The sequence below is a fragment of the Xenopus laevis genome, chromosome 9_10L (genome assembly GCF_017654675.1).
Source record: "Xenopus laevis strain J_2021 chromosome 9_10L, Xenopus_laevis_v10.1, whole genome shotgun sequence".
NCBI lineage: Eukaryota > Metazoa > Chordata > Amphibia > Anura > Pipidae > Xenopus > Xenopus laevis.
This window is the reverse complement of record NC_054387.1, coordinates 75701178-75713597: the sequence shown is the minus strand read 5'-3', so window position 1 is coordinate 75713597 and position 12420 is coordinate 75701178. Positions and strand designations below refer to the sequence as shown.

The 12420-nt window shown below is 36.7% G+C and overlaps 1 protein-coding gene across 2 annotated transcripts; it reads right to left on the bottom strand.

Moving 5' to 3' along the window:
* Nucleotides 1–2788: 2788 nt before the first annotated feature.
* LOC121398306 (izumo sperm-egg fusion protein 3-like) lies at nt 2789–5950 on the bottom strand. Of its 2 annotated transcripts, XM_041577371.1 has the most exons (6): nt 5300–5950; nt 5109–5198; nt 4935–4952; nt 4541–4624; nt 3680–3770; nt 2789–3387 (listed from the first exon to the last, which is right to left on the bottom strand). In XM_041577371.1, the coding sequence occupies exons 2-6, from the start codon at nt 5188–5190 to the stop codon at nt 3159–3161; spliced, it is 504 nt and encodes a 167-aa protein (XP_041433305.1). In that variant the 5' UTR covers nt 5191–5198; nt 5300–5950; the 3' UTR covers nt 2789–3158. The 2 variants fall into 2 exon arrangements, with proteins under 2 accessions (XP_041433305.1, XP_041433306.1); XM_041577372.1 differs by lacking the exon at nt 5300–5950 and having other exon boundaries at nt 5109–5216.
* Nucleotides 5951–12420: the final 6470 nt, after the last annotated feature.

Sequence of the window (12420 nt, the reverse complement as noted above, 5' to 3'; positions counted from 1 at the left end):
GGGCGCAAAATTGTGCCACACTTTTTGCTTTTCTTTCTTTCTAACTCATTATATCCAATGGAACACTTTTGCCCTTCATTCAACATTGTGTTGGAATAATACTTTAAGTTCCCAAAAAGATTTCTTTGTAGTTTATAGTAGATGATAGAGAGAAAGTAATTCCCTTAATGGGTAATTTAATAGAAAATACAAAGGTTGTGACCAAGCCTAGCAACCACTCCAACTAACTTTGTAAACATGAACCTTGATTTCCTATTCCTCAAATTAAAAGGGGGAATTTTGTTTCCTGTAAAAAACCTTTTTGGTAAACAGTGCAATCAGACTGAAAATGGCATAGTTTATTTATCTCCACTTATATATTGTCTTCATTCAGACTGGGGACCTACTATCTCCATGGACTGCTCCAGTGACATGGGTATATGTAAACTGTTTTGTCTTGTATTAGTAGCGCATTTTTGTGTTAAACTCTGTGGAAGATCATGGTGATCATTTATACAAGGTTTATTTAACTGAAATGCTAAAGAATGCATAATGATTCCCTTTTAAACTTGCTGCACTGCCATGCTCACTAGCATTGTTGGATCTAAGATAATACACCTCCATTCTATTATGTATCATTATAATTATTCTAACCATGATTACAGTGTAAAGTTTCAATTCTGCATGTGGCAATGGTTGAATCTGTTTAAGGAGCTTTGTGAAAAATGATGCCTGTTTTTGTGAATTTTTAATTAAGATTTAGCTTTAACTCTGTTGCTTTTACTGTGGCGTGCAGGGACAATAAGAAATAGCTGTAATTTACCATTAGGCAGAGACACATTCATTTGTGTAGCTTTCTGCACTCCTTGGTAGAGGCCAGTCCTTGGTAGGACTGCCACCTGGCTAGTATTCTGTTGACCTGTCTGATGCTTGATGCTAATATTAAGCTGATATTTTTCCAAATAAGGTGGCAACCCAGAGTGCTTTGGGGCAGTATTTGACTAAATAATCACACAGGAGAACATTTGGACATTTTTAATAAGTGGCCACTTCAAGAAATTTCCCCAACATCACTAATAAAGACATGTATAACGTATATATGTACCCGCCCTATTCAAATTGACCTAAGCATAAGTGTATTAACAAAGTTAACTATGAAATGCTCATGCTGACCAATTTACACTAGTGAAACTTTGGCAGCATTCGACTGCCGTATTGTAGTGAATTAGCATAGTGGTAGCAAATTTGCAACTGATAAAGTAATGCAAAGTGTGGCAAAGCGCTTTCTCTCATTGAAATTAATACAGTCATTCATTTAAATGATGCCACCTCCAAGATATTATTCCATTTCATCATGAAGGGTTCATTGTTCAATTTATGGGTGGCTCTCTTAACAATTTTTCCAATTCAATACACATTTTATCATTAATTTAAACCACCTAATGCTCATCATTTTCCCAAAAACTTTTAAAACAATCAAAATTTTGGACAAAAAGTTGAATGCCATGTTTTTCTATGATATACATGATAGGATATATATATATAGATATATAGATAGATATCTATATATATATAGATATATATAGATATATATATAGATATATATATATATAGATATATATATATATATATCCTATCAGTGTTGTCCAACTTCCATGGTACAGAGGGCCAGAAATTTTCTGGCCTACATGGTGGAGGGCCGATAATGGAGTTAACCACTCCCGGTTTTTAAACCACACAGGGAGCATACAGCAAGCAGAGTATGGCGCAGGCATAGTATGGCACACACAGGGAGCATAGAGCAGGCAGAATATGGCACACCCAGGGAGCATAGGGCAGGCAGGGTATGGCACACACATGGAGCATAGAGCAGGCAAAGCATGGCACACCCAGGGAGCATAGGGCAGGCAGGGTATGGCACACACATGGAGCATAGAGCAGGCAAAGCATGGCACACCCAGGGAGCATAGGGTAGACACAGTATGGCACATACAGGGAGCATAGGGAAGGCAGAACAGGGAAGGAGCCAGGGAAACCTATCAGGACCACTCTAAGATTTACTACATAGTGACACAGTGCTGGTGCCACTTCAGCAGTTTGTATGAGTGTGAACAGGTGAACAATTTGGGCAGTTTCAGTCTGGGTCTCAGGTGTGAACAATACAGGATTTTAGGGGTGTGAACAATGCAGGGGGATTACATGTGAACAATGCACGGGCCAGTTGATCTCTCTGCGGGCCACCAGTTAGATAGCCCTGATATATATATTCCTTGGAATATACAGCATGCTGTAAATAATATAATGATATAAAGGGCACAGCAGTTTATCAATCAGGAGGCAGGACCGTTGTCCTCATCTGTAGCTCACTCAGAATGGTAGGCTTCAGCTATGGACCTGGCAGCTCCTGCTGTGCTGTGTCCATTCATTTTTCAGCTCCTTGGTAATTACAATTAGGATCAATTACCATACTTTGCATACTTATTTTAATTGTCAAGGTCACTTCAAACAATGATCAAATCTTATAATGAACAGCATTGCTCTGTGCAACCTGTTGTTTTCACTGGATGAGGCTGGACCCCAAAATATCAAATTAGTTGAGTATGATTAAAATGATTAATTTGATGTTATTCTTAATGAAACTAGTTAATGAAGCCAAAAGATGCTCTTATTGCATATGCCGTTTAGTAGAACATACCATCAATAAAAAAAAAATCCATCTCTATAAGAAACTAACTACCAAAATGTAAGATTTTTTTTAAAATATGTTTATTTGTTAAGTACAGTGTAAAAAAAAAATACAGTTAGGAAATTAAAGGGAAACAAATACAAAATCTGACATGCAGTTCTAGAAAGTGAGGGTAAATTACAGGGTCTCCCGTTGTTTGTAAGTTGCCTGTACGTCACATAAGTCTCCAATCTCTATCTTTCAATAGAGTCCACTGTTCCCTCTAAGTTGTGCGCTCGTGTGCCCGAACACAAATTTTGATGGGAGTGCACACAATGAATTATGGTGCTTACAAATAATTTTGTGTGAAAACTTCATTTTGATGTGCAGTTATTTAAAGGTGTGCACATGACCAAGAAGAGATTCGAGGGAACATTGTTTGAGTCTGTGCAACTTCTCCATCTTGCTGAAAGTTTTGGTCAAGAAAGGGAATAGTCAGATATTGCGTTGTTATTCAAGTATTTGACTCTGAACTGTTATCTTCTGATTCATCACTTTCACTTTCTTCTGTTTTTTGACTTTGACTTTTTTCTGTTTCTGATTCATTTTCTAATGTAGTTATTCCCTTCTCCCCTCCATTGTCTTCAGTTCCTTTGGATTTTGTTCCTCCAAGTTCTATGTCAGCTCCATTGCACATTTCAGTGCATGCCTTAATTTTCTGACAATAATGAAAAATTGTGAAGCTTTTGGAAACAAATTTAGAAGAATAGATTAATTTTGGAATATTATTATAAGCATCTGTAACACCATAAAAATATATTTAGTTGACCTGTTATTTTGTTCTGTTTTCTAATATATGTATGGTGTCTTTAAACAAGAAGCCTTGTGTTTTTCATTGCAGCATGTCTGTCTATCGTGGTAAGCCTTTTTGTATAAGTTGTCCAGACTAAGCCCCCAAAACTTACCACATATTATAATATTAATTTGTGTTTTGTTCTCTAAGTAAAGAATTATAATAAGGGAAATTTGACTTACCACAGAAAAGAGCACACCAAAATGGCAAATGTTCCTAGAACAGCAATGAAGATAATAATGTCTCGCCTTTCTGCTTCATAATAAGTTTTATCTTTGAAGAAGAAAATGAAAAAAATGGTTCTCAATTGGTATCTAAGAAAACTATCTTAAATATAATAATCTATTATAATAGAATGCCAAATGGCTAAGAAATTGGCTAAAATTTAGCTGATGATCACCCCAACATTGTCCTTGGAATTATGAAGGCCATTCAAACACAGACACACACTTAGAAGCAGATTTATCAAGGTTCAAGTTGTGTTTTCCACAAAAAAATATTTTTCAAGTTTTATTTTTTGGCCAAAACTCCCATTTTTGGATTAAAAAAACTTGAATTTTCGAGATTAATTATACCCCGAACTTGGAAATAGCTCGAATCTGAAAATACGCCACCTAAAACCTGTTGAGGTTATGTAGGAGTCAATGGCAGAGGTCCCTTGAACCATTTGAAGATGTTAACAACCTGCTTGATGATCGAGTTTTTTTTAGAGGGTTTAGCCTGAAAACTGGAATGATTCGAGTTTTCGGGTTTCAGGACTCAAACTCGCAGAATTGGGTTTTTCCCATTTGAGTTTTTTCTTAAATAAAATACCATTTGAGTTTCGAGTTCATTTGAGGTAAATAAAAAACCTCAAACACTTGACCTTTGATAAATAACCCCCTTTTGTCACAGGTTGAGCAATTTGACACATAAACTAAATATATGAATAAGAAACTTCTCTGTGGATGCCCTTGAATAATTAAATGTCGAAAAGATGATTTTTCTTTGTATAATACTGTAATACTAATTAACAGAGGAAACATAAATAATTAGAATATTACCTCCACACGCTTCTCCGCCATAACAGTGCTCCTCCATTATCAAATTACAGGTGAATGCGTCAATTACTGGTCCTTCGGTCGCAGCTTTAAACGCAAAGAAATATAGACCTTAAAAATAATTATATTAAGCTAAAGAATGTTCTGTGGCCCTCACAGAATGCCAATATACAGAAAATCACTTTGTAAAATTTTAATACTTTGGATGATCACCCTAATAATGGCCTTATATAGAACAAACTGTATAAACTAGGGTTATGTTGGGAAGCCAGGGAATGGGTCTATATATACAAATTATTAATTCTGTGCAAGAGATAGATGTGAAATATCAATAAACAATATTAGTTTAAGTACCAAATATTCTACCAATAACATAAGAAAATAGAACTGTACTTACGGCAATCAATACTGCAAGCTGAAAAAGAAAAAATAAGACAATATTAAGTTACTTTATATTCATTTAAAGTATATCACTGCTAATAAATATAAAGCTAGGGTTGGCATTAGCTTTACATATGTTAGAAGAAAACAAACTATAGTTGTAATGAAGTTATTTGTAACATTTATATACCTAGCTCTCTGAATTCATCCAAGGCTTTTATCATCGCCTCCTTAGCCTTTTCTCCTATTTTGGCTATTTGATTCTGGAACATGTTTATATCTGTAAAAAATGGCAATGGGATCATTAGAGTTTTTCTTAAACGTATGTAACTTTGTCAATATTAACTAGGCAAATGCATTTATTACAAGCAAAATAGTTACCTTTAAATTGTATTGAGTTTATTTCATTCCTGATATAATTTCTTATTATTCTAGCAGTCCTATCATCTGCAAAAAGGAAACAAAAACAGAAATGAGATTCAATATAAACTTCTGTATATCACTTCAAAACACTTGTAAACACTTCAAAAGTATAAATTCCATTTCTCTGAGCAAATTTAAGCCCTTCACCTAAAAGAGAAATCTTCTCATTAGACAATTGGTATTTTGAGAGGTTGAATATAACTTTCCTTCTCCTTACTTTCTATTCTACCTTTACTGTTTGGGTGGTGGGAGTGTGTTCATATTTTTCTTTTTACCTCTCTCTCTCGTCCACCCTCCCTCTGTAAACATGTCCTTTTAGGTCTTGCACCCATTAGCCTCCCCCCCCCAAAAGGGCCATCTTTTCCACTAATTCTAATGGTGCATATTTATTTGTATAGATAAATGACCCTCTCTATCTGCTCCCAGCAACAGGTTATTTCCACTATCACCTTGGCCTTTCCTGTCCAAATTTCTATTCTCTCCCCCCTCCTACCCCTATTCAAATCCTTATTTACCCCATTCTTTATTCTTCCATAATTGTTGCTCATTAATTTGTCTGTCAAATATAGCTCTATTTCCATGCCATTCAAACATTTTGGGGCAGATTTATCAAGGGTCGAACTTCGAAATTCGAGCATCAAATTGAATCCTACGAAATTGGAATTCGTAGGATTTTTAGCATCGTACGATCGTATTCTGATCATAGTACGATTGTACTTCCAATCGTACGATTCGAATGATTTTATCGTATGATTTTTCTTCGAGTGCCAAAAACTTAGAAAAATGGTCCTCACAGGCTAACATAGCAATTTGGCAGGTTTAATTTGGCAAAGTTTTTTTAAAGAGACAGTTTGGCAAAAAAATTGTGAAATGGGAAAAATTTTCCCAAATGGATTAAAGTCTATGGGCAACAAAATATTTTTGACGGACAATATATTTTTTCAGTCATTATGGGTCTATGGGTGTAATTTTAGCGGTGAAATTTGGTGAAAGATTTCGCTCATCACTAGTTCTTACCTCTAATTGTTGTACACTTACTTAGGGGCAGATTTATCAAGGTTCAAAGTGAAAATTTGGAATTTTGAGTTTTTTTATGGCCAAAACTGTCAAATTCGACTAGGGAATTATTAAAATTCAATTTGAGGTTTTTTTTTAAAAGTTCGAATTTCATTTTTGAAATGTATCATACACTGGCCCTTTAAGAACTGGAATTTGACGATTCGCCAACTAAACTAAAGTTTGCGGGTCGATCCTATTCAACGAGTTTCTTTTTTTTTTTTTTTAAGAAATTGCAATTGGTCGAATTTCGAGTTCATGGGAGTTTTAAATAACTCCCATGAACTCTTTATTTGACCCTTGATAAATCTGCCCCTGAAACTTTGAGGGATATTTTTATCAAAAAGTTAAGTTAGAGATCACCACAGTCCTCTAGAGTGAAATTCCAACACTCTCCATTCATTTCAATGGGCGAAAGTGAAAGTTCATCATTTGATAAATAAGCCTTTCAAAATCCCATGGAAATGAATGGAGAGAGGACTGTAGCAATCTCTAACTTATATATCAAAATTTTGAAAAAAAAAAAATGTCACCCTCCAAAACATCATTCCATTCCTTCATGAAGGGTTCATTATTCAAATTATGGGTGTCTCTCTTAAAGAGCCTAAATCAATCTCTAGCACACATTTTACTGGCTCATATATAAGTGTGTTCCCTTTCTATCAGTGTAAAAAGCATCATTAATTCTATTTTACACTTCTTTAAATTCTTCTTTCCTTTATGCTCCACATCAAATTTCTTACAAAGCCTTAAATTGTCAGTATTGCCAAGTTATTCCCCTTTCTCAGCCAACATATATAGCATAAATAGATAAAAGGATAACTGGCCTCTAGATAAGTGTGAGAAAATACCCTAAACTTATCAGTAGCCTTGTCTAAATAGCACAGAATATTTGTGTGTTAGTGCTAGTGAATAAGCCTTTGATGATATTCGAGAGTGCTGTGAAATAAGCCCTATTAACAGTATTCATGAAGATACATCCTGTATATAGTAAATATTTGCTTTCTTTGTTTTCTTACCAATGATCCGTCGGTTCCTCCTTTTTATATAATGGGTATAAATCTTCCCAAAGGTGTCAAGGTTCTTGTTAATAAATTCCTTTTTCAGCGGGATTTCTTCAGGAATTATCTTATAAAAGTCATCATATAATACTGGAAGGAAGTTTTGATCACATTCCAGGAAGCTTTGAGTTTTTGTAATAAATAAAGATGAAAATATAGACAAAAATATAAGAGTAATTAAATGAACGTCCATCTCCACTGGAAGCATGAACTGTTCTGGAGTTATGTTGCTGTGTTCTTTCAACAAGTGGGCAACTATTATTGTGACATCATCAGTGACTTTCATTATGACATCATCAGTGACTTTCATTATGACATCATCAGTGACATGAACAGTCTTTTGCAGTTATGCAGCTGTAAACAATCACAGTGTGGATTGCATGGAAGATACCATTATGACATCATCAGTCTTTTGTTGTATGTCTGAAAAATTCATAACTGCAAAATGTAAATGAAAAAAACCCATCATGAATCAACTGGAAACTTCAATAAACTCTTTTGTTTAATGAATTCCAAACCACTCTACCCCACTACATGGTGTACCTGGCAAACTAAGAAAATGTGGTATCAAGCAAGAATCAACAACAGGATTAAACAGCACAAACTATTCCTTTAACCCTTTAAGTGCCAGCAGAATTTCACATTTCATTTGCACTCAGGGACAGACATTTTTTTGAACATGTTTGCTCTCTTTCATTTAGGGGCATTTTCTGGGGGGAGTTTTAGATTACCTAGGAAAACTATACATTGTTTTTTTCGGGAGAACCAGAGCTTTCTAAATCTGCCTAAGTTTTTGTGTATTTTTTTTTTTTTCCAATATAGGAATTTATACCAGAAAAATATTTTTATTTTATGAACAAAAATTCAACTGATTTGGAAAGCCTTAAGTGTCTTGAACATGTCAGTACCAGATATGTATAGCTTCTGATTTCTGACCTTTACAGATCAAAAATTCCCAGCAATAAATTGCCAAATACAGTAGAATATGGTATACTTTGGATTCCAAAGCCAACAAATCCTGGAACAGAAGAAAGTAGGTTCTAGGATCTGTGGCATTAAATAGATTACATGGTGATAGTGATGGTGACCTTGCACTATCCTCACCCGACCTGGCCTGCTGCTCTGTGTCTCCTTATATACCCACACACACCCATGTCTTTGACCACATGGAGGGGGTAGGGCCTGCTCACATCTATAAGTGGAGGTGTCCTGAAACAGATGTGGGGCACAGTTAGATTGTGGCCTGAATGTTTTGTGTGAGTGTCAGCCTGGACCCACCCAACCTACAGGTAAACCCGTGGGTCACTTGGACTTCGGCCTGTCCCACACATTACTAATGGTGACACTATCCTCTACCGCTTTTAACTACCCTTCGTCCAACCTCTATTTTTTAATCTTTTTTTTTAAACCTTGTAACTGTATGTATACATTATAATGGGAGAAATGGGGTCTCCACACCCCTGCTACACCACATAAACATAGAAGACATTGAAGGCATAATGTTTTACACCTTCCGTGTTCCATGCTTATAAAATTGTGTTTAGGCACGTCTTTTTCATTAACTAGTTCGCCAGTCAGTTTAAAATTGCAGGAAGAATTTAAGTCCATTTGAGTCAAACCCAACAGAAGTCCCTGAAATTAGGGACAGTGATATTTCATTCAAAATTAATGTAGGTTATCCTTTACCCCTATAATGTAAAGGAGAAAGCCTAATGGAAGGTGGCCATTAAGTCCTCATCCCACTGTCTGGGTTAAGAACAGTTGCCAGTCTAATATGATTGTTTTATGCCACTGCTACAGGCATACTGTGAAATAATGCATGAAAAACCTTTAAAAGCCTCCACTATATTTTAATAAGTTGGGGTCAGTAACAAAAGAAAAAATCAACAGGGCTCATATACAATGGGCAGGGGCACAAGTGATAAAGCACCAAGGGGCACAAAATTGTGCCACACTTTTTGCTTTTCTTTCTACTTATTTATGTATTTTCTCATACTCTGCTATGCTATAGAATAACTCATTATATTCAATGGAACACTTTTGCCCTTCATTCAACATTGTGTTGGAATAATACTGTAAGTTCCCAAAAAGATTTCTTGTACCATGATTTTGTAGGTTGTAGTAGATGATATAAAGTAATTCCCTTAATTGGTAATTTAATAGAAAATACAAAGGTTGTGACCAAGTGTAGCAACCACTCCAACTAACATTGTAAACATAAATCTTGATTCCCTATTCCTCGAATTAAAAAGGGAAATTGTGTTTCCTGTTACAAACCTTTTGGTAAACAGTGCAATCAGACTCAAAATGGCATAGTTTATTTATCTCCACTTATATATTGTCTTCATTCAGACTGGGGACCTACTATCTCCATGGACTGCTCCAGTGACATGGGTATATGTAAACGGTTTTGTCTTGTATTAGTAGCGCATCTTTGTGTTAAACTCTGATCATGGTGATCATTTATACAAGGTTTGTATTGCATTACAGAAATGCTAAACAATGCATAATGATTCCCTTTTAACCCTTTAAGTGCCACAGAACGTAGAATCTACGTTCTGTGGATCAAAGGACCAAAGTGCCACAGATCGTAGATTCTACGTTCTGCAGCACTTCCGGGTTTGCGAGCGGAGGAGCGGCTGTTAGAGCCGCTCGCTCCGCTCCTTCACGATCCCCTGTCCCTAGACAACGAGCAGAGCAGGGGATCGTGTGGCCCCTGGGGCGCGATCGCCCAGGGGCCCCAAAGCAGCAGCAGGGACGCGTTTCCTATGCGTCCTGCTGCTGCCTGCGCCGCACTTCCGCCCAGCTCCGCCCCCACATGGCTGATGATCGTTGGAGCTGGAGATCTGCTGCGTGGGACCCTTTCTGATCGATCTGCAGCATCTACCCCAGGTAAGTGTAACATTTACACACACAAAAACACACAAACACACCAACACACACTTATTACAGTAATATACACTTACATTCACACTTACACACACTCACACATAGATTTTTGGGGATTGGGGGGGTCACACACACTCACAGCACCCATGTACACTTGCACACGCGCACATGCGCAAATAACATGCAATTTACCCGTTGTGCACACGCATATGTACATATATGGCTTTGTGGCTTTTTTTTTTTTTTTTCTTATCGCATCGTCTCTTTTTGGGCTAAAAAAATGTTTTATTGCCGTTCCGAATAGCGTATTCGCTAACCGTACTGTGCAATAGCTTTTGTATGTTATTTTGGTGGTTATATTGCAATTTTGGGTATTTTGGTGCATTTTTAGCCATTTTATTGAATTTTTAGCCATTTTATTGCATTTTCAGCTCTGCATTTGTGTTGTTCACTTGTTTCTGCCCGTATAATCGATTTGGCCCAGCTAAAATATTCAAACGGTAATTCTGGTGGCCGATTACACTAGTGTGAAAAAAAAAAGCATTGATTTTTGTGGTTTTATTAGTTTTTGGTGATTTATTTGCATTTCACACTGTTCTGTGTTATTTTGTTTTGCCTATGTAAATTTTATCTACTATATATCCATTTGGGGGTCTCTGTGCGCCACATAGTTTGGTATATCTATGCATATTGGGCATCAAAGTGTTCAGTAGACCCCTGTCATTCATATTTAGGATGTTTTATGCTGATACGTTACGAAATGTGGGGCACATAATGGGGTAAAATTCAAGCTTTGTGACGATTTTCAGAAATTTGATAAAAACCGTTATGTTCAGCATTGCTTTGCAGTTTGGCAGTTTGCTGTAGAAACACTTATTTACCCATTTTGGATTCGTCAGAATGTGTACTTTCTGAAAATATATGGTTTTCTGGGGTCTCTGTACTGTTAGGGGGGTCTAATGTCGCATAATACACACACTGGGTGGTTATATTGCAGCAGCCAGCGCGTCAGCCGTGAAAATGTCTATACATATTGTCATTTGGGGGTCTCTGTGCGCCACATAGTTTGGTATATCTATGCATATTGGGCATCAAAGTGTTCAGTAGACCCCATGCGCTCATATTTAGGATGTTTTATGCTGATAAGTTACGAAATGTGGGGCATATAATGGGGTAAAATTCAAGCTTTGTGACGATGTTCAGAAATTTGATAAAAACCGTTACGTTCAGCATTGCTTTGCAGTTTGACAGTTTGCAGTAGGAACACATATTTACCCATATTGGATTCGTCAAAATGTGTACTTTCTGAAAATATATGGTTTTCTGGGGTCTCTGTACTGTTAGGGGGGTCTAATGTCGCATATTACACACACCAGGTGCTTGTATTGCAGCAGCCAGCGCGCATCAGCCGTGAAAATGTATACACTATTGTCATTTGGGGGTCTCTGTGCGCCACATAGTTTGGTATATCTATGCATATTGGGCATCAAAGTGTTTAGTAGACCCCTGGCGTTCATATTTAGGATGTTTTATGCTGATAAGTTACGAAATGTGGGGCATATAATGGGGTAAAATTCAAGCTTTGTGACGATTTTCAGAAATTTGATAAAAACCGTTACGTTCAGCATTGCTTTGCAGTTTGACAGTATGCAGTAGGAACACATATTTACCCATATTGGATTCGTCAGAATGTGTACTTTCCGAAAATATATGGTTTTCTGGGGTCTCTGTACTGTTAGGGGGGTCTAATGTCGCATATTAGACACACCGGGTGCTTATATTGCAGCAGCCAGCGCGCGTCAGCCGTGAAAATGTATACACTATTGTCATTTGGGGGTCTCTGTGCGCCACATAGTTTGGTATATCTATGCATATTGGGCATCAAAGTGTTCAGTAGACCCCTGGCGTTCATATTCAGGATGTTTTATGCTGATAAGTTACGAAATGTGGGGCATATAATGGGGTAAAATTCAAGCTTTGTGACGATTTTCAGAAATTTGATAAAAACCGTTATGTTCAGCATTGCTTTGCAGTTTGGCAGTTTGCAGTAGAAACACTTATTTACCCATATTG